At 42.0% G+C, this 16,236-nt stretch overlaps 1 protein-coding gene across 3 annotated transcripts in view; it reads left to right on the top strand.

The window, feature by feature from the left end:
* The first annotated feature begins 230 nt into the window (after positions 1 to 230).
* The window catches only part of srbd1 (S1 RNA binding domain 1), a 114,591-nt gene continuing 98,585 nt past the window's right edge, over positions 231 to 16,236 (top strand). For 2 of the 3 annotated variants that reach the window (XM_042333473.1, XM_007896860.2), the window contains exons 1-10: positions 231 to 474; positions 1,132 to 1,171; positions 2,694 to 2,779; positions 3,341 to 3,554; positions 5,598 to 5,756; positions 5,888 to 6,205; positions 7,737 to 7,903; positions 10,127 to 10,244; positions 10,981 to 11,119; positions 15,179 to 15,275. In XM_042333473.1, the coding sequence (XP_042189407.1) occupies positions 1,169 to 1,171; positions 2,694 to 2,779; positions 3,341 to 3,554; positions 5,598 to 5,756; positions 5,888 to 6,205; positions 7,737 to 7,903; positions 10,127 to 10,244; positions 10,981 to 11,119; positions 15,179 to 15,275 (1,301 nt within the window). In that variant the 5' untranslated portion in view covers positions 231 to 474; positions 1,132 to 1,168. The remainder of the gene's footprint in view (positions 475 to 1,131; positions 1,172 to 2,693; positions 2,780 to 3,340; positions 3,555 to 5,597; positions 5,757 to 5,887; positions 6,206 to 7,736; positions 7,904 to 10,126; positions 10,245 to 10,980; positions 11,120 to 15,178; positions 15,276 to 16,236) is intronic. The other variant, XM_007896861.2, reaches the window with a different exon arrangement.

Raw genomic sequence — 16,236 nt, 5'->3', positions numbered from 1 at the left:
GGAGAGGGATAGGGGAGAGGGAAGGAGGGATAGGAGAGGGAAGGAGGGAGGAGAGAGAGGGGGAGAGAGGGAAGGAGGGAGAGAGAGAGAGAGAGGGGGAAGGAGAGAGGGAAGGAGGGAGATAGGGATAGGGGGAAGGAGAGAGGGAGAGAGGGATAGGAGAGGGAGAGAAGGAAGAAGGGAGAGAGGGGGAGAGAGGGAAGGAGGTAGAGAGAGAGAGAGAGGGAAGGAGAAAGAGGGATAGGAGAGAGAGAGGAGGGAAGGAGAGAGGGAGAGAGCATTAAACACTGTAGCCACGTGAGGCCGGAGGGAGAGTAAAGGCTGTGAGAGAGTGAGAGCAGCAATAATAATAATAATAATAATAATATAACGATCGTGGCATTGGGTGTGGAGCTTCTCACGTCTACGCGGCGCCTCAAAGCGATTCACAGAACATACTGTCGAGAGAATTTTGTGGCCCAGAAGTGAAATACTGTAGGTATCTGTGTGTGTGTGGGACGTCTGTGTGTGTGTGTATTGGCGTGTCTGTATGTATTGGGACGTCTGTGTGTGTATATGTGTATTGGCGTGTCTATGTATTGGGACGTCTGTGTGTATGTGTGTGTGTATGTGTATCGGTGTGTCTGTATGTATTCGGACGTCTGTGTGTGTGTATATGTGTGTTGGCGTGTCTATATGTATTGGGACATCTGTGTGTGTGTGTGTGTATTGGTGTGTCTGTATGTATTGGAATGTCTGTGTGCGTGTGTATTGGCGTGTATATGTATTGGGACGTCTGTGTGTGTGTGTGTTGGCGTGTCTGTGTGTGTATTGAGATGTCTATGTGTTTATGTTTATGTATGTATTGGGACATCTGTGTGTGAATGTATTGGGATATCTGTGTGTGCGCATATATTGGGATATCTGTCAGTGTGTGTATTGGACGCATGTGTATATATGTACTGGGGCATCTGTGCATATCTGTGATGGGACGTGTATTGTAGGTGGGTGTGCATTGAGACCTGTGTGTGAGCGTGTGTTTATGCATATGCGGATTCAATGCAAACCATATTGTACCAAATAATTTGACTTATTTCAAGATTACCCTCAATGATTGCATTTGTGTGTAACTCAGATATTTTCTCTCCTCAGAAGTAGAGAGTTCTGTTGATTGCCGCCGGGTAGAACAATGGTACGTACACAATAATTTATCAGTGTTGTTGGAGGTTTACGCTGTGAAAAGTCAAAAAATAAGTCAAAAAATAATGGAAATAATAAAAATCGCTGGAATTCAATTACCCAAACGTAAAGTTGGTTATTGTACGGTGAGAACTACACCGAGTATTGAGGTATATGAGAGTTGTATTTGACTTTGGGGCGAGCCAGACTGAGCACAGTGATCTGTTTCAGGTCCTCTCCTGCATCCCAACAACAACAACAACAACAATAAGATTCCATTAATAGAGCGCCTTTCACGTCGGGAGGACGTCCCAAGGCACTGTACAGTTGGGTCAGGACCCGAGCAGTGGGGGGAAATGGTCAGGGTGAGGGGAGGGAGGGGGCGAGGAGGGGTTAGAGAGTCGAGAGGGGAGCTGAAGGCTGAAGGTCAAAGAGAAAGGTCTTGAGACCGGCCTTGAAGGAGAAAAGGGAGGAAGCGGCGAAAGCACTGGGGGATAGAGTACCAGAGCCTCGGGGCTGAGAGGCTGAAGGGCGGTTGGGGCGGGGGATGTGGAGCAGACCGGAACCAGAGGAACGGAGGGTACGGGCAGGTAGGTAGGGGGATAGTAGGTCGGAGAGGTAGGAGGGAGCAAGGCCGTGAATGGCCTTGTAGGCGAGGATGAGCATCTTGAAATCCCAATATCCTTTAAGCATCTTAAAGTCATTTCCCACATCATGTGCGTGCACAGACCCGGCCCAAGTGGAGCAGAAGCGTGATTACACACCACGGCAGCACAAATGCAAAGGATCCAGATTGATTCGCAGTGTTTTTGCTCTGCGTGCGTGTCAGTCTTCCAGCCCTAACCCCAACTGTAATATACATATTATGAGAGCAATCCTAAGTTTACATATGAGAGCAATTCACGATTAAAGGCACAGCGTTCCAGGCTATTGACTGCCTTCAGCAGAAATGGGCCCTTTGCTATGAAGTAGTAGTAATTTAACTGTTTGCTGCTTTTATTTGTTGGCATTTTCCTAGGACTGGTTAGTTGTAAGGAGGGTTAGAGAAGATTAGGGCCAACGGACCTCCTGCTGTACTGTACATATTTGTGATCCTAACTTAGATTCTAACTTTTTATCCAGCTGATGCAAAACTCTGTTGCCTGCATACTGAACCGCACTAAACTCTGTACCCTCATCAGACCAGTTGTAGCCACTGGCTTCCTGTCGCTGAACGGATCGATTTCAAGATCCTCGCACTTGTTTTCAAATTCCTTCATGCCCCGGCACCTCCCTACCTCTCCAGCCCCACAACCTGCTGCCTCCACTTGACTGGCTCCGGCCTCCTGCTTGTCCCTCGTGCCCTTCATTCCACCATCGGCAGCCAGACTTCCAGCCACTACGCCCCGAAACTCTGGAACACTCTTCCTCTATCCCTCCACCTTGCCCCTTCCTTTCCCCGGGGTGTGTGTATTTGTGTATTGGCGTGTCTGGATGTATTGTGTCCCAATATAAATGCTATATAAATGCAAGTTGTTGTTCTTGTTAATTTATAGACTTCACGAATAACTCGAAAGGCAACTCTGAGCAATAAAGAGCCACTTCCAGAAGAGGAGGATGAGGTGCCATCCTTTCTTATTCTGTAAGTGCATTACTTCTGAATGGCTGAACTTTGGTGAAATTAAAAATATTGAGAATTCTTCCGGTTATTCTAAAAAAAGTGGATGATAGTTTAGTCGTTGATAGATATGGGGTGTAATCTGAAAGTGTTGGAATATTTTATTGCAAAATGTTTTTCTGCATGTGGTTTACAATTTTATCTTCAAAAAATTCTGTGAGACTCATCAGTGGAAATTTCCGTTCCCAAATCAGCAATGGTGCGAGTGGATTCCGCTCTCAGCGTCCATTAAAGTGCCCCTTCTTCAAAGGGGAAGGATATTCTGTTGAAGAAATAGTTAAAATGCAACATGCTTCCTTTTCTAGGTCATTAATATTTTTAAAATAAAATTCTCAAAGAGCGCTGGAAGACATCAGCGAGTTGGGCACTTTTCTGGTTTCACCTTCACCTCATCACCTTTAGAGCCAAAAATACAAAATAAGAAGGAGCTGAATCCCTGGGAAGTAGTGAAGGGCTGAGAATTAAAGGAGGGAAACTGGTTCATTATATTCTTGTATTTTCACTGCGTTTTTTTTTNTTGTGTAGAACATCTGACTCTGAAGAGGAGGAAGAAGAATGGGTTCCAGAAGTTAAAGTGGCAAAGAAGCCAAGAAAACCCACTGCTCCAAAAAAAGTGACTGTAAAAAAGCGAATTGTTAGAAGTACTGCAGCAAAAAAGACGCCAGTAAAAAAATCCACAGGAGCTAAAAAACGCACCAAAAGCACAGGGGTGGACGTTAAACGTGGACATAATGTAAAGGTACCTGAATGGCACCGCCTGTTGTTTGGTTGCAATTGCGTGCACGTGAGATGAGAGGAAGTTCACGGGCCCTGGTTTAGTAGCAACGGAGAAATGCGAAATCAGATATAAACCGCTTTACACAGACAGTGGTAGTAATGTGGAATTCTCCTCCACAAACGGTTGAAGTAGAGTCCGTAGTTTTTTTTAAAAAAAAGGCATTAGATGCTTAGAACCATAGAAATTTACCACGCAAGGGTTATTATTACGGACTATTGTTAAGGATCGAGCAGGACAGTTGGATTAGATTAGATTTCTACATGGAGTGCAGACTTGAGGTGCGAGATTGCCAGTTTCTGTGCTGTAACATTCCATGAAGTCAACAAAAATATAGCTTCAGGTTTTCAGCTTTGTACAGGGCGACCAAAAAGCCTTATTTTTCAGCGACCCTATTATCTAAAAAAATATCATTTCTTTAAGACCTATTAAGACATTGTAATTGTATCACAAGTTTTTGGTCACCCGGTATTACTGGTGGTGCTATTTATTGGTTTTAAACATCTATCTATTTAATCCTTGGATCATAATAGCGCAGTTACCTCCTAATTTAGATTTCTAAAAGAAAATTAACTTTTTTTTTTAAGCGGTTCTTTTTAGTTGGGGATTTATCAGATGTCATATTTTTTAAATGCAGTAATGCATCAAGGGATTGCAATAATTTGACCTTGTGATGTGTTCATGTGAATGAAACACACTCCCGTTATCTTGTGTTCTTTATACTATGCACATGGTTTTTGAGGGTGGGGGGGCACTAAAAAGCAAAGCATCTGCTTTTGTCATCTTTTTTTTTCCCCTGGTCGGTGTCTTACGGTGACAATGAAGGACAGCAAACCTCTGTACTGGACTGAGTTGCTGTTGCCACCTGCTGTACTGTTTCACTGCGTGTTACAGGGGAATAGTGCACTCGGTATTCTGAAAGAAAGTTGTATACGTTTAAGGCAGCAGTACATCTTGTGTGCAGATGTGATTGACAAAAATCTGCAGGAGCAAAGCACCAGATTGCTTTATGTTCCTGCTTTGTAGCACTCTCCTCGGCATCTCATATCCATATCTCATATGTTTTATGATGTGCGGAATAAAGTCACTTGTAACTGATCAGGAATGTGATTATTAGAACAGTTGAAGCGTGCAATTCGGGCTTTTCCGTCTCCGACTGCCAACGCAGAAAAATTCCCGAATTTCAAACTTCAAAATGTGTTTTCTTAATTAAATTGGCACCACTTTGACAGATGAGAAGCATGTGCGAATGCTGTCAGGTGTGAATGAGATAAGGCACGGGTGGATCAAAGGACAGATTAAAAGGTCACCATCTATTGGGTTCAATTTCAGATCTGGTTAGGGTGCGAACCAAGCAGAATTGATGAGATTTAGTCCCTGTAGTGACAGAAATACGCGTGTGGGAAATGTTCTTGGTATTTGAGAGTTTGGCATCAAAGTTAAATGTTTCACACCATTTTGTTGTTGCGTTCTGATGCAACTGTGTCACTTGATATTTGTGGCACAGTACCACTTGGATGTGCTGCAGCCATTGATGGATTGGACAGCCTTCCTTCTTTGATAGAAAGGTTTACATCACACAGCAAAGGTGCACTCCAACATCATGCATTGTTTAGGACAAGTTCCTGTTGTCCCCAAGGTTTCCTGGGAAAAGTTGCAGGTAGAACTGAGGTGTCTCTTCCTTCGCAGAGATTTGTTTGAGGGAAAATACAGGTCGTATCTTGTCGAACTGCAGACACTTGACTCATCTCCTTTACAATACAGTACGCTTCTCCTAACAATGCATCTTTTAAATAGTTTCATAAAATGTCACATCAAGCGCTGCAAAGCATTATCCTGCGTGAAAGGTGGTATGTAAATTGTTGATTAATGTGCTGTGCTGTTTCTGCTGATCTGATAAAATAGAAAACCCAGGGATGTTGAAATGTGCAGGTGGGACGGGGAAAGTCAGCTGTATAGCGCAGCGCACTATTGCAAATAATTACTCATTACCATGTCAAATTTTAGCCAAACGTGGCTATTGCAGAAATAGAAGGCAATGAAGAAGAGTCTTCTGGAAAGCTGCCGCCTGGGACGTGGAAGCCAAGGGATGATTTTTCAGTTGACTTCAACTTTGAAAGCAGTGGATCCAGCACACAACATGTTGGAAGAAAAATAAAGCAAGAGGTGTTGATTTTTTGTTGAATTTTTTCTTGTAACCTGCTTATGTGTGTTGTTCCTTTCCGATGTGAACGGCGCTATATTAATATTAATGTTCTCGCTGTAAACCATGGTTTGATTTTTTTCTAAACTTGCAGAGACAATCACTGGTTTTGATTGGCGATCAAGAGGATAACAGGATTGCTCGTGGTCAACAAAATTATGGAAACGACAAACCAGAACCCAAAGAAACAAAACCAATCAAGAAAGAAACGGTTCGGAGTGGATCTGATATCAGTCAGCCGTCAACCAACACAAATCTTGGCAGAAGGAAACTGAAGGAAGAAGGAGACATCAGTTTTACATGGAGGGAACCTCCTGCCAAAAAACAGAAGAAGACTGTGAGCTGCCCAGTAAAATTACAGAAAGGACTTATGGAGATTGGGAATTTCCAAATGAACTGGGACATAACTCAGGTAAAATGTCTAACATTATTCAGTTATAGTACCAAGGGTTTGTGCTTGAATCAGGGAGACTGGTATAAAGAGTGCTTGAAAGGATTTGTCACAGAAGATAGATTTTTTTTGTGCTGATTCTTGAAAGTGACAAGTTTTATTTAAGATATCCGGTATAAATTGCAGCCGTAGTAATACTCAATATCATACGTTCCTTAGGCTAAGTTTGTAGCACACGGATTGCTACTACTGCATCTGTCAGTTCAATGTACTGCATAAAGGAAGATGCTAATACAGGACCTGAGTACATTTTTGAAAATATTGTCTCCTCCACGTATAGTTTGATTTAATGAATTGCTGTTTCTCCATTGAAATGGATGAAGGAGCACACCAACATAAAATAATGGAAGTTTTAACCAAACGTAATCCTGAATTGCCCACCTCTATCCAAAGTCGTTTATTGTATCCTGTATCCATTTTCTCTCAGCTATTTGTTTTGCCTGTACAGAGTGATGATACAGTTATCTACAACTCTCCATCCAAATTTTCCTCGACTGAACTTCCTAACTGTCGAACATTTCTAATATTTTAAGAAAACAAGCTTTTATTGCGTTAACTGAATTTATTTGCCACCCTTCCTTTGGAACTGTGCTATTGTAGATCATTAAGACTCTCGTAATGTGTTTGGAGCTTTACCTAACCCCCGCTGCTGGGTCAAGCCCAAGCCCTTGTTACCTTAAGGATTTTCGTTTCAATTCTCTCCTCATTTCACCTTCCTGTCTGCGCTCTCCAAAAACTTCAACTGATCCATAATTCCTCCAGCCCTAATCCTTACCACGACGCTACCGCTTGCAACCGATTTCAATGGAATTTATTTTTGTTAAATAAAAATATGCTAAATAAATAGCCTTTTTTAAAATGTTAAATTAATTTATACAGTTTCCAGTAACTCACCGAGAATTGAGTTGCAGTTCCAGGTCTCCAAATGTCTGCACGGTCTCACCTCACCCTCACCTACACAATCTTCTCCTGCTTTAAACTACACATTGTATATTCAGCCTTTACTTACCCTATTGCTTGCTCCCTACTCCCTTTGCTCCATCAACAGTATCTGAGGTTTCACCGCTCTTGCCCTCTGGAATTCTGTTCCCAATTGCTTTGCTTTAGTGCCTTTCTCCCTGCTTTGAACAACCTCAACCTTTTAAATGCTTTTCAGTATCTTATTTTCTACTCTGTACCTATTAGTGTATTTTATCATGTACTTTTAAGTTATTCTATGACTGGAAGTTGTGGGGGAGAAATCATTCTAGAGGGAAGAGCCTTGCTCCCTCCGACCCTTTATATAATAAGGAAGCCAAGTAATGTAAGCGAAATGCCGAGTCTACAAAAAAAAGATTTTCTATTTGCTTTCTTTTTAAATATCAAAATGGACTACCAGACCTAACCCTCAGTTCTTTCATCCAGACTATTGCCCCAGGTTAGTGAGATAATGAAATTCCCACTGTTACTTCAGCCTTTATGACACTGTGTATGATTATGTTACTACCTGCAGGTTTTACATGAGCGAACAAATGTAGAACTATGGGTGTGTGCAAACCTCATTAAACTCTTCAAGGAAGAAAACACAATTCCATTTATTGCCCGTTATCGAAAGGAGCTCACCAATAACATGGAAGCTGATATTATACGAGAAGTACAACAGGCGCTGGAAGAATTGACGTGAGATATATTTGCAACCTATACCACAATGGATTCTATAGTTGAAGATAGTAAAGAGTTTTAATAATCTTATTTCATAGGTGGTGATCGTTTTATCTGAGATAAACTGATGGTATAGTGGTATGGCTTTGAATCTTTGAAATTATAACCCCTAACTTAATAACCTCTATAACATACTTGGGCTTTAGCTTAACCTTGTAGTACAATTTAACCAATCAAATTGTATTTGTATGTTGGGATAACCTAAGAGTTAATAATAATAATATGTGTAATTCAAAAAGTTTAGATAAACGGTGAAGTTTAGTTTGGATCTTGATGACCCTGCAGCACCAGACCAGCTCACGGTCCTTTCGATTAACTTTGTACCTGATGTAGGTTTAACATTTGATAAGAGGTAATTTTCTGTGATTACAGTTTTGAGTGTCATGTGAAGTTAAGGAGAAGCAAAGGATTAGTTGGTCAGTGACCACTTTGTTTGTGCAAGTTATAGTTGTACCCTGCTGCAGTATACGGGGGTGCTCTGAAAAACCATTGTCTGTTGGAAGTGGGTTACACTTCTTGCACTGACTCGCTGGCCGGCTTCCTCCGCATAACCCACACGCACAGAAGGGCCCCATGGCATTCAGTGACGTCCAAACAGCCGAGCCGACTTGCTGTGCACTTGCGCAGAAACTTTGGTGATATCAGCGGCGGTCATTGTCCCGATCGGTAATTGCTAACCAGTGGCCCGTTATCATGTGGTGCTCCAATTTCTGGACCCAAACTTGTCCCCGTCCCCCCCCAACCACAGTGTTACTACTGGATCTTGTTTAAACATTAATATATGCCAAAGCAGCAATGAAGAGGAGGGTTGGTAGCAAACTGGGAACAAGTTAGCTATGCAGCTTCTTGGTTGGGATATGCGCTTTAGTGAAACTCTTGCTGTCGTGTCTCTTTGAATTCTGCCCGAGTAGCACAGCAGGGTAGGGTACGACTGCGAGAGATGATGCAAATCAGATTAGATTTTTTTTTCTTCAAGGCTGATTTACTTCAGTTCTACGGGGACAGTGACTGGTAGCCAGACACTTTCTGTTGGGAGGCAGTACGGAAGAAGCAACCAGTGTTGTTTCTGAGTCGCTTCCACGGTGGCAAGTGGCTGGGAATGGCGTCCGTAGATTATTTACCTCAAATGGAAAATGTTTCTTGAGCTCTAAAATATTCGATATCTTGATTTCTGCGAATAACCTGAATGACTAAAAGTGCCGAATGTGTACAGTCGCTTTTTGTAAATTGCTGCCTTAATTTAAAAAGAAACTAATCTATTTATAGTCTAAATTCTATTATGCCCTGGCTAAATTCTTCCGCTTTTAGCATGAATACCACATTTTATTATAAGAGTGTTGCGGAGCCATTACAATGGAAGAGTCTGTGAAAAATCCTGTGCTGCTGTTGTGCTCCTATTCCGACTGTACCATTAATTTGACAGAACCAGCAGCAATACAGCAATCAATGTGCAAACTCGATGGTTCACTTCTGATTTTAATTTTCTGGCTGCCTACTTTACCCAGTAACTGGAGGAGGTCTGTAAACGCTGACATTGCAAAAACTCATCTGCCTGAGCGAATGGGCTGAGTGAGAGTTCAATCCATCAGGGAAACGGGCCTAATGATCCGACATGATCTAATAACGTGGCAGAAAAGGTTCTTTGGCCTGAATGATCTGCTCCTCTTTATACGTCACTATGTTGGTAGCCAAAACAAATCTCAGTTAATGCTGCCCCAGACCCAGGACTTGCCTCGTGGTGTAGATATTTTTCATGCCCTTTGGGAGGGAGGCCAGTGCAACTGGGGGCTTCGGGAAAGATCTTTCGGCCTGCTGCATTCGCATAGAGAAGAGCTGGAGTGAGTCTCCGTGCCTTTAGAGGCTGCACAACTGCTGCCTTTGGTGTAAAGGTTCAATCGATGATGACTGCTTTACTTTGTTTCCTATACACTGCAGTTTGCTTTGATGCCAGAAGATGGCATTCTGTACAGTCTTCCCCACGCCCTCCAATTATCTGAATAGCACAGCAACATGAACATGTTGGACAGTTAAGGACTAGTAACAATCTTCATGTTGTATTTTTTTTGCTGTTTAAAAGGAGGCAGTTGTTTCAGGGAATTTCAAACTGTATAACCTCTGTGTAGAATAATACAAGGCTTACTGCAAAGCATAATGCAGGTGACCGTTTCTTCTCCTTTTCAGCCAAGTTATGAAGAAAACGCATGCGTCCATTCAGAAAATAGAGAAACAAGATAAGCTTACGTCATATTTAAAAGTTGCTTTGTTGAACTGCAAGACTTCGGACGAAGTAGAATATCTGGTTAGTAAATTTTTTTTGTGTACAGTACAAACGTGCTACCGTGCAGCCCTGTTGTAACACACTGTTAGAGAGGTGGTCTATTTATGATGCGAATTGGATGTCGACTCCATTCACTGCAAATGCCCGCAGCCTGCCAGCTCACATGCCAGCTGGCTTCCCTTGCTAAAAATGGCCAATTTCCAAGTCATTATGTTTCTGCTAACATCTCTTCCCGTTACCCTGCACACGAACATCATGCAGGAAGTGATGTTGTTGGTGACCTGATAAGTTGGCTAAGTCGTGTATTCTAGCTCTGCGCGGCTGGTGAGGGAACCATAAAAGGTATCAATTGGAAGATGCTAGAGACAGTTGGTAGCATTCTCAACTCTGGGTTATGGGTTTAACTCTCACTTCGGGACTTTGAACTCACAGGCTAGGCTGACGCTCCAGTATAGTTCTGGGACAATGCTGCATTGTCAGAAATGCCGTCCTTCGGATGATATGTTGAACTGCCTCGTGTCCTAACCAACGAGCCTCCTTATTAAAATTTCATGCCCTCCGTGGGATATTTGTGGCATGCTGCTGTGCGAAAATTGTCTGCGGTGTTCGCCTACAAAATAGTCATTTCACACTTTCCCTTGAGGTGCTTTGAGACATCTTCACGACTGAAAGGTGCTAGATCAAGTGTAAGTCTTTTTTTTTTATGCACGGCGTGCCATTCCTTTATCACGCTAAGTACATTCCTGATTCTTTTCAGTTTGCTCCTTATAAAACTGGAAGTAATCAGACAAAAGCTCAGAAAGCCCGTCAGCTTGGCCTAGAACCTGCAGCAAATCTGTTGATCGAAAACCCCAACCAACTCAATCTACACAGCCACATTCGAGCAAATATCAAAGGTAAGTCGTCACTTCAGATTCATGTTGATTAACTCATTTTATGATTCTCCCCTGCAGGAGGAGGAAAATCACTGAAGGAGAAGATCCCCTTGAGCCTTCGTTATAATAAGGTCATCAGTTTTCTTTCGGTCCCGACGCAGACAATAGGATTTCTTTCCTTGTTTGAATGAAGTATGATTTCTAATTTGAACTATGATGAGCATTTATATCTCACCTTTCTACCAATCTTATCAGCATGTCTTCCCATCTCTTCCCCCCCCCCCGACCCCCTCGCTGCCCCTATCCTATCTTAATGTGTAATAACAGGCCACCGTTAACTTAAAGATTCCAATGCCTTGGTGCTCTGCAGATCAGAACATGTGCCCTATTGAGGACTGGCTGCAGGGCACATGTCAGCAGAACACGTGACCTGTTGCGTCACTGTTGTGTGCTGTTGGCACTCTCGCCTCTGGAGTCAGGAGGTTGTTGTGTTCAAGCACCACTTCGGGACTTTGAGGTCACAGTCTAGGCTGAACCCCTCATACAGTGCTGAAGGAATGTTGCATTGGTGGAGGTGCTGTCTTCCGATGAGACGTCAGAAACCCGAGGTCCTGTCCAGGAGGATGCTAAGAATCGCTCGGCACTATTCAAAAAGAAGGAAGTTTATCTTGGCAAGCAATCCTCCAGATAAAGTTGGTCATTCACGTTATGACCGTTTGTGGGACATTGCTGCGTATAGATTAGTTGTCGAGGTTGTACTTCAAAATGCAGTTTCTGCACTTTAGAGTGTATCCTGTGAAGTACTTTGAGACATCCTCCTGACATCGTAATAATAATCTTTGCATTTGATATAGTGCCTTGTCACGTCTCAAAGTGCTTCAATATACTGTAAAGTGAATTGACTATATTTTGTGGGCGATACATAAAAGTGCTATATCAAGTGCAAGAATTATTATTGTATAATTTCCAAAGTGCACTTAGGATTTGGGGTTCAAGTGGTTGATTAAAGCAAAAAATTAGCCCCCATAATATACTACAGGGTAAAAATTACAAGGTATGACATGCATAATTACTGACTGGCTCCTGAATTTGATTCTCCAGGATTTTGAAGCTCAAGGCAATCTTTGCTTGGTCAACAACATATTCACCACTTTGTCAAAAGATTGACTGACGCTGGTTATCTGGTTCATGCCCTAGTTGGGACTTCATATCATTGTCTATGGTGGAGTCCTGTAGCTCAGTGGTTAGAGCACTCGCCTCGCAAGCGAGAGATCTGGATTCGATTCCCGGCGGGGCGAAATGTTGGGCGAGTTTCCTTACTCCACACGCCTCTGTTTACCTAGCCAGGAAGGAAGCCAATGTGGGACACTGCTGTGTGCAGTTGGCTGCCACGTTTCATCCACAAAAATATCAACTATGTTTTGCCCACAAAATATACAGTGAATTCACTTTACAGTATATTCTGTGAAGCGTTTTGAACGTCTCGAAGACGTGATAAGGTTCTATATCAATGCAAGGATTATTATTTTTTATTATTACTCCAGTCCAGTGACTCCCCACTACTGGACTGCAGTGTCAGCCTAGTTTGAGCTCTGACCTGATGTCTCCTTATAGCCATGTTCCTGGTGATGTATTAGGGTTTCCTTGCAGAAAATGAAATTTACATCACAAGGAAATTTTTGTTATTACAAATTTATTTTGTTGGGGCACAGCTCACCGGTACCTGGCTCTATTGATGCTATGTGTACTTGGATATTTTTTTTTGATGTTTAAATGGAATTCATTACGATTTAATCTGATCTTGCCCTCAGCCAACATTGATGCTTTTCAGCACGGCTCAGTCGTTTGTGATTTCAGGATTCGGAATCTAGTTTGTTCTCTCTTCTTTCCTCTTCTGCCCTCATTCCACACATCAAGGGATGTTCAGGCGCGCACTGCAGCATTTCCAAGACTACTTTTGCTGATATGCATGAACTCTGCAGAGCAGGGATCGAATCTTGGAATGATAATAATCCTTGCAATTAATACAGCGCCTTATCACGTAGTTGAGCAATCCCAAAGCACTTCACGGAATATACTATAAGGTGGATAGACTGTTTTGTGGGCAAAAGGCAGCAGCCAATTGCGCACATCAGTGTCCCACAAATAGTTGTTGGTTGAAGTGACCAAATTATTTTTAGAATATTTTTTGGAGGGAATATTAGCTCCCGAAAGCGATCTTGGACCTTCTTGGTCTGACTCTTGGTGGTGGATATACCCATTATAATTTTCTTTGGGGGGGAGGGTGGGGGGACATATTAACTATTGCAGATGTATTGGATTGCAGATAAAAAATCTAACTTTGGAAGAAATAAGCACAGATTTTTTTTTCAATCAACTGAGAGATTGCCGCATGGCTATTTATTTTGCCCGGAATGATTTGCCCAGTAGCGTTGAATAGTTCAGATCCACTTTGGAGTTAGGGTCCTTTTAAGCTTACCGTTTGTGACAAACATTTGGATGAAATTGTATTGCACAATCACTGGGAAACCTTTAATTAACCATGGCACTCAAAATTGCTCTGCACTTGCAAGCCTTAAGGGTGAATCAGTAGGTGGCTTCTCAAAATGTAGTATCTAATTAAACGCCACTTTGTACAGATTAAAATAACTGTCTTGATTTAATTAATTTCAAATGTTAGTTTAAGCAAATACTTCAAAGTGCCACCTCTGCTATTCCCACCTGCCACTGCTTTGTACAGCAGTAATTGAATTAATTTTAGTAGGTGTTCTGGTTGTCGCTAATTGTTAGCCCAGCAACCAAATGAGATTTTTTTTAAAAAAAAGTCATCTTGTCGAATAATTTTTAGCGTTGATGCAAAAAAATCGGAATGCCAGTTGTAGAATTGTTATGAGTAGTTACATGAGTAATACTCCAGAGGGCATTCTATGACTGCAAATTCAGTGGCATCTGAGCATAGGTTTTGTGATGCCGGTCGCCTTTCTGAAACCCAACCTGTAAATTAAATTTTACTGATGGAAATCGAGGAGAAAGAGTGCAGGACAAAGCTACTTGGTTTCGTAATCTCGTTAGTACAGTGAAAGAGGTCCGCAGTGACAAATGAAAGGATAGAGTGGATTGTAAAAAAAAACCACAAAAAGGAACCCTGTGTTTAATTCAACAGTTTTCAAACCTCCATTTTACTTACTTTTGTACTAAGGAGTTTTGAGTCTGTAAGTGGTTAATGCAGAATGCCTGGCTTTACTGCTAGGGTTACCGCAGTGCAGGAGAAAGAAAAGGGTTTGCAGCTGCTACTGTGGGGAGCTGAATGAACAGTAAATTGAATTTAAATCACTGTTTTTCGAATGTTTGTTTCCAGTTCCCAGTAGCAAGATCCTATTATTTTAACACTTTATTTGGTGCAACATTGGAGTAAGATGAGCCCACAATATTTGTTGCAATATCTTACCTTCTAAAGTTCCTAGCAAGAGGAATATCTGGCCACCGATAGTTAATAAAACTAATAATAATCAGATGAAGCTTCATTAGAAAGAACGTTTAAGAGTGGGGGGATTGGAAGGAAAGCATTTTATTTGAAGGAAAATATTTGCTTTGACTAGCAAATGTCCTTGTTTATGTCCTCATGTCATAAACCTCAGAGAGCAAACAACTGATTGACCTTCTCATGGATTTCCAGTAATATTATAGTTTAGCCATCCAGTACAAGATGCAACAAGATGTCTTTTATGTACAAAGTTGGCCATGTGCCATCCATCACCAAGACCACAGTCTCCTTACCTTGTCTCCTGGTACCTAGTTTAAGATCCAGGATTGTTTTTTCAGCCTATTTTCCAGTCTGTACTCTCAGCTCTTCTAAATCTAATTTACTGATTATTCCTCTTTTATCCTACTACGATGGCTGAACTTTCAAACACCGAGCTCTTGTCTTTCAGGACTCTCTTCCAAAGCACTTTACCTCGCTAACTCTCTCCTTTCCTTCAAAAATTTCCTGTAACATAAGTTATTGTTGAAATTAAATTAAACGTCAGCGAATGAACCGAAACAATCTATTTTAAAGATGCTGTGGTTGATGATCCCTAGGTCTTTCTACACTGGCAGAGGTAGAAAAAGGAGTACAGCATATTTTGGCGGATATGATGTCCAAAGATAGGGATACGCTGGATTTTATATGGAAACTGTGAGTATTTGTTCAATGTTAAACTGTTTTATTTATCAAATAGCCAGTAATAATCCTGAAGTTTAATATAGTGCCTTATCACTTCGTCAAGACATCTCAAAGCACTTCACAGGATTTTGGGGTCCTTGCAAACAAGTTTGTACGGCATTCATGAAGATGAGCAATGTTTTGCGGTCAAGCTGCTTCCTGTGTGGGTATTTTGATGAAAAGTCTACAGGTCATCAGATATAACAAAAGAGTTGTTTCCCAATGAAGGAGTGCAGGCCATTCTATTGAAGGGTGCATGAATGCTGAAGGCTATGACCCAGACTTTTGGGCCAGGTATGCACGGTTGTTCTGAATCTGGATAATGAGTTTGTGAATTAAATGCTATGTTTGGAACACTGAGCTCCAGTTAGCCTTGCAAAGCAAAGTCCTAACGGTAGGGTTGTCCTAGTTGGACGAGCAGCTTGCCAGACAGTGCTTTCAATGTCAGGCTATGTTTTAGCAGATTAAATTGCAGCAATAGAGTCTAGAGAAGCTAGGATTATTCTCCTTGGAGCAGAGAAGGTTAAGAGGAGACTTAATAGAACCTGAGGTAACCTGAGGACACCGATTTAAAATAATTGTTAAAAGAAACGGGAGGTGAGGAGAAATGTTTTCACACAGCGAGTTGTTCGGATCAGGAATGCATTGCCTAAAGGATGGTGGAAGCCGATTCGATAACAGCTTTTAAGAGAGAAGTAGATAATTATTTGGGAAGGACAAGTTTGCAGGCTATGCAGAAAGAGCGGGGGAGTGGGATTGAATGGGATAGCTCTTTTCAAAGAGATGGCACAGACACGATGGGCCGAATGGCCGCCTCCTGTGCTGTATAATTCTATGATTCAGTCCGCCAACTCGCCTTGGATTTTACCAACCTGCACCTAATATTCTCAGGAATTAGGTAACCAGAGTAGGTCCCTCAGGGAGTGAGTGTGCA

This window comes from Callorhinchus milii, unplaced genomic scaffold (assembly GCF_018977255.1).
Source record: "Callorhinchus milii isolate IMCB2004 unplaced genomic scaffold, IMCB_Cmil_1.0 Scaffold3, whole genome shotgun sequence".
NCBI lineage: Eukaryota > Metazoa > Chordata > Chondrichthyes > Chimaeriformes > Callorhinchidae > Callorhinchus > Callorhinchus milii.
The sequence above is the reverse complement of the archived record's forward strand: the minus strand, read 5'-3'. Positions and strand labels throughout refer to the sequence as shown.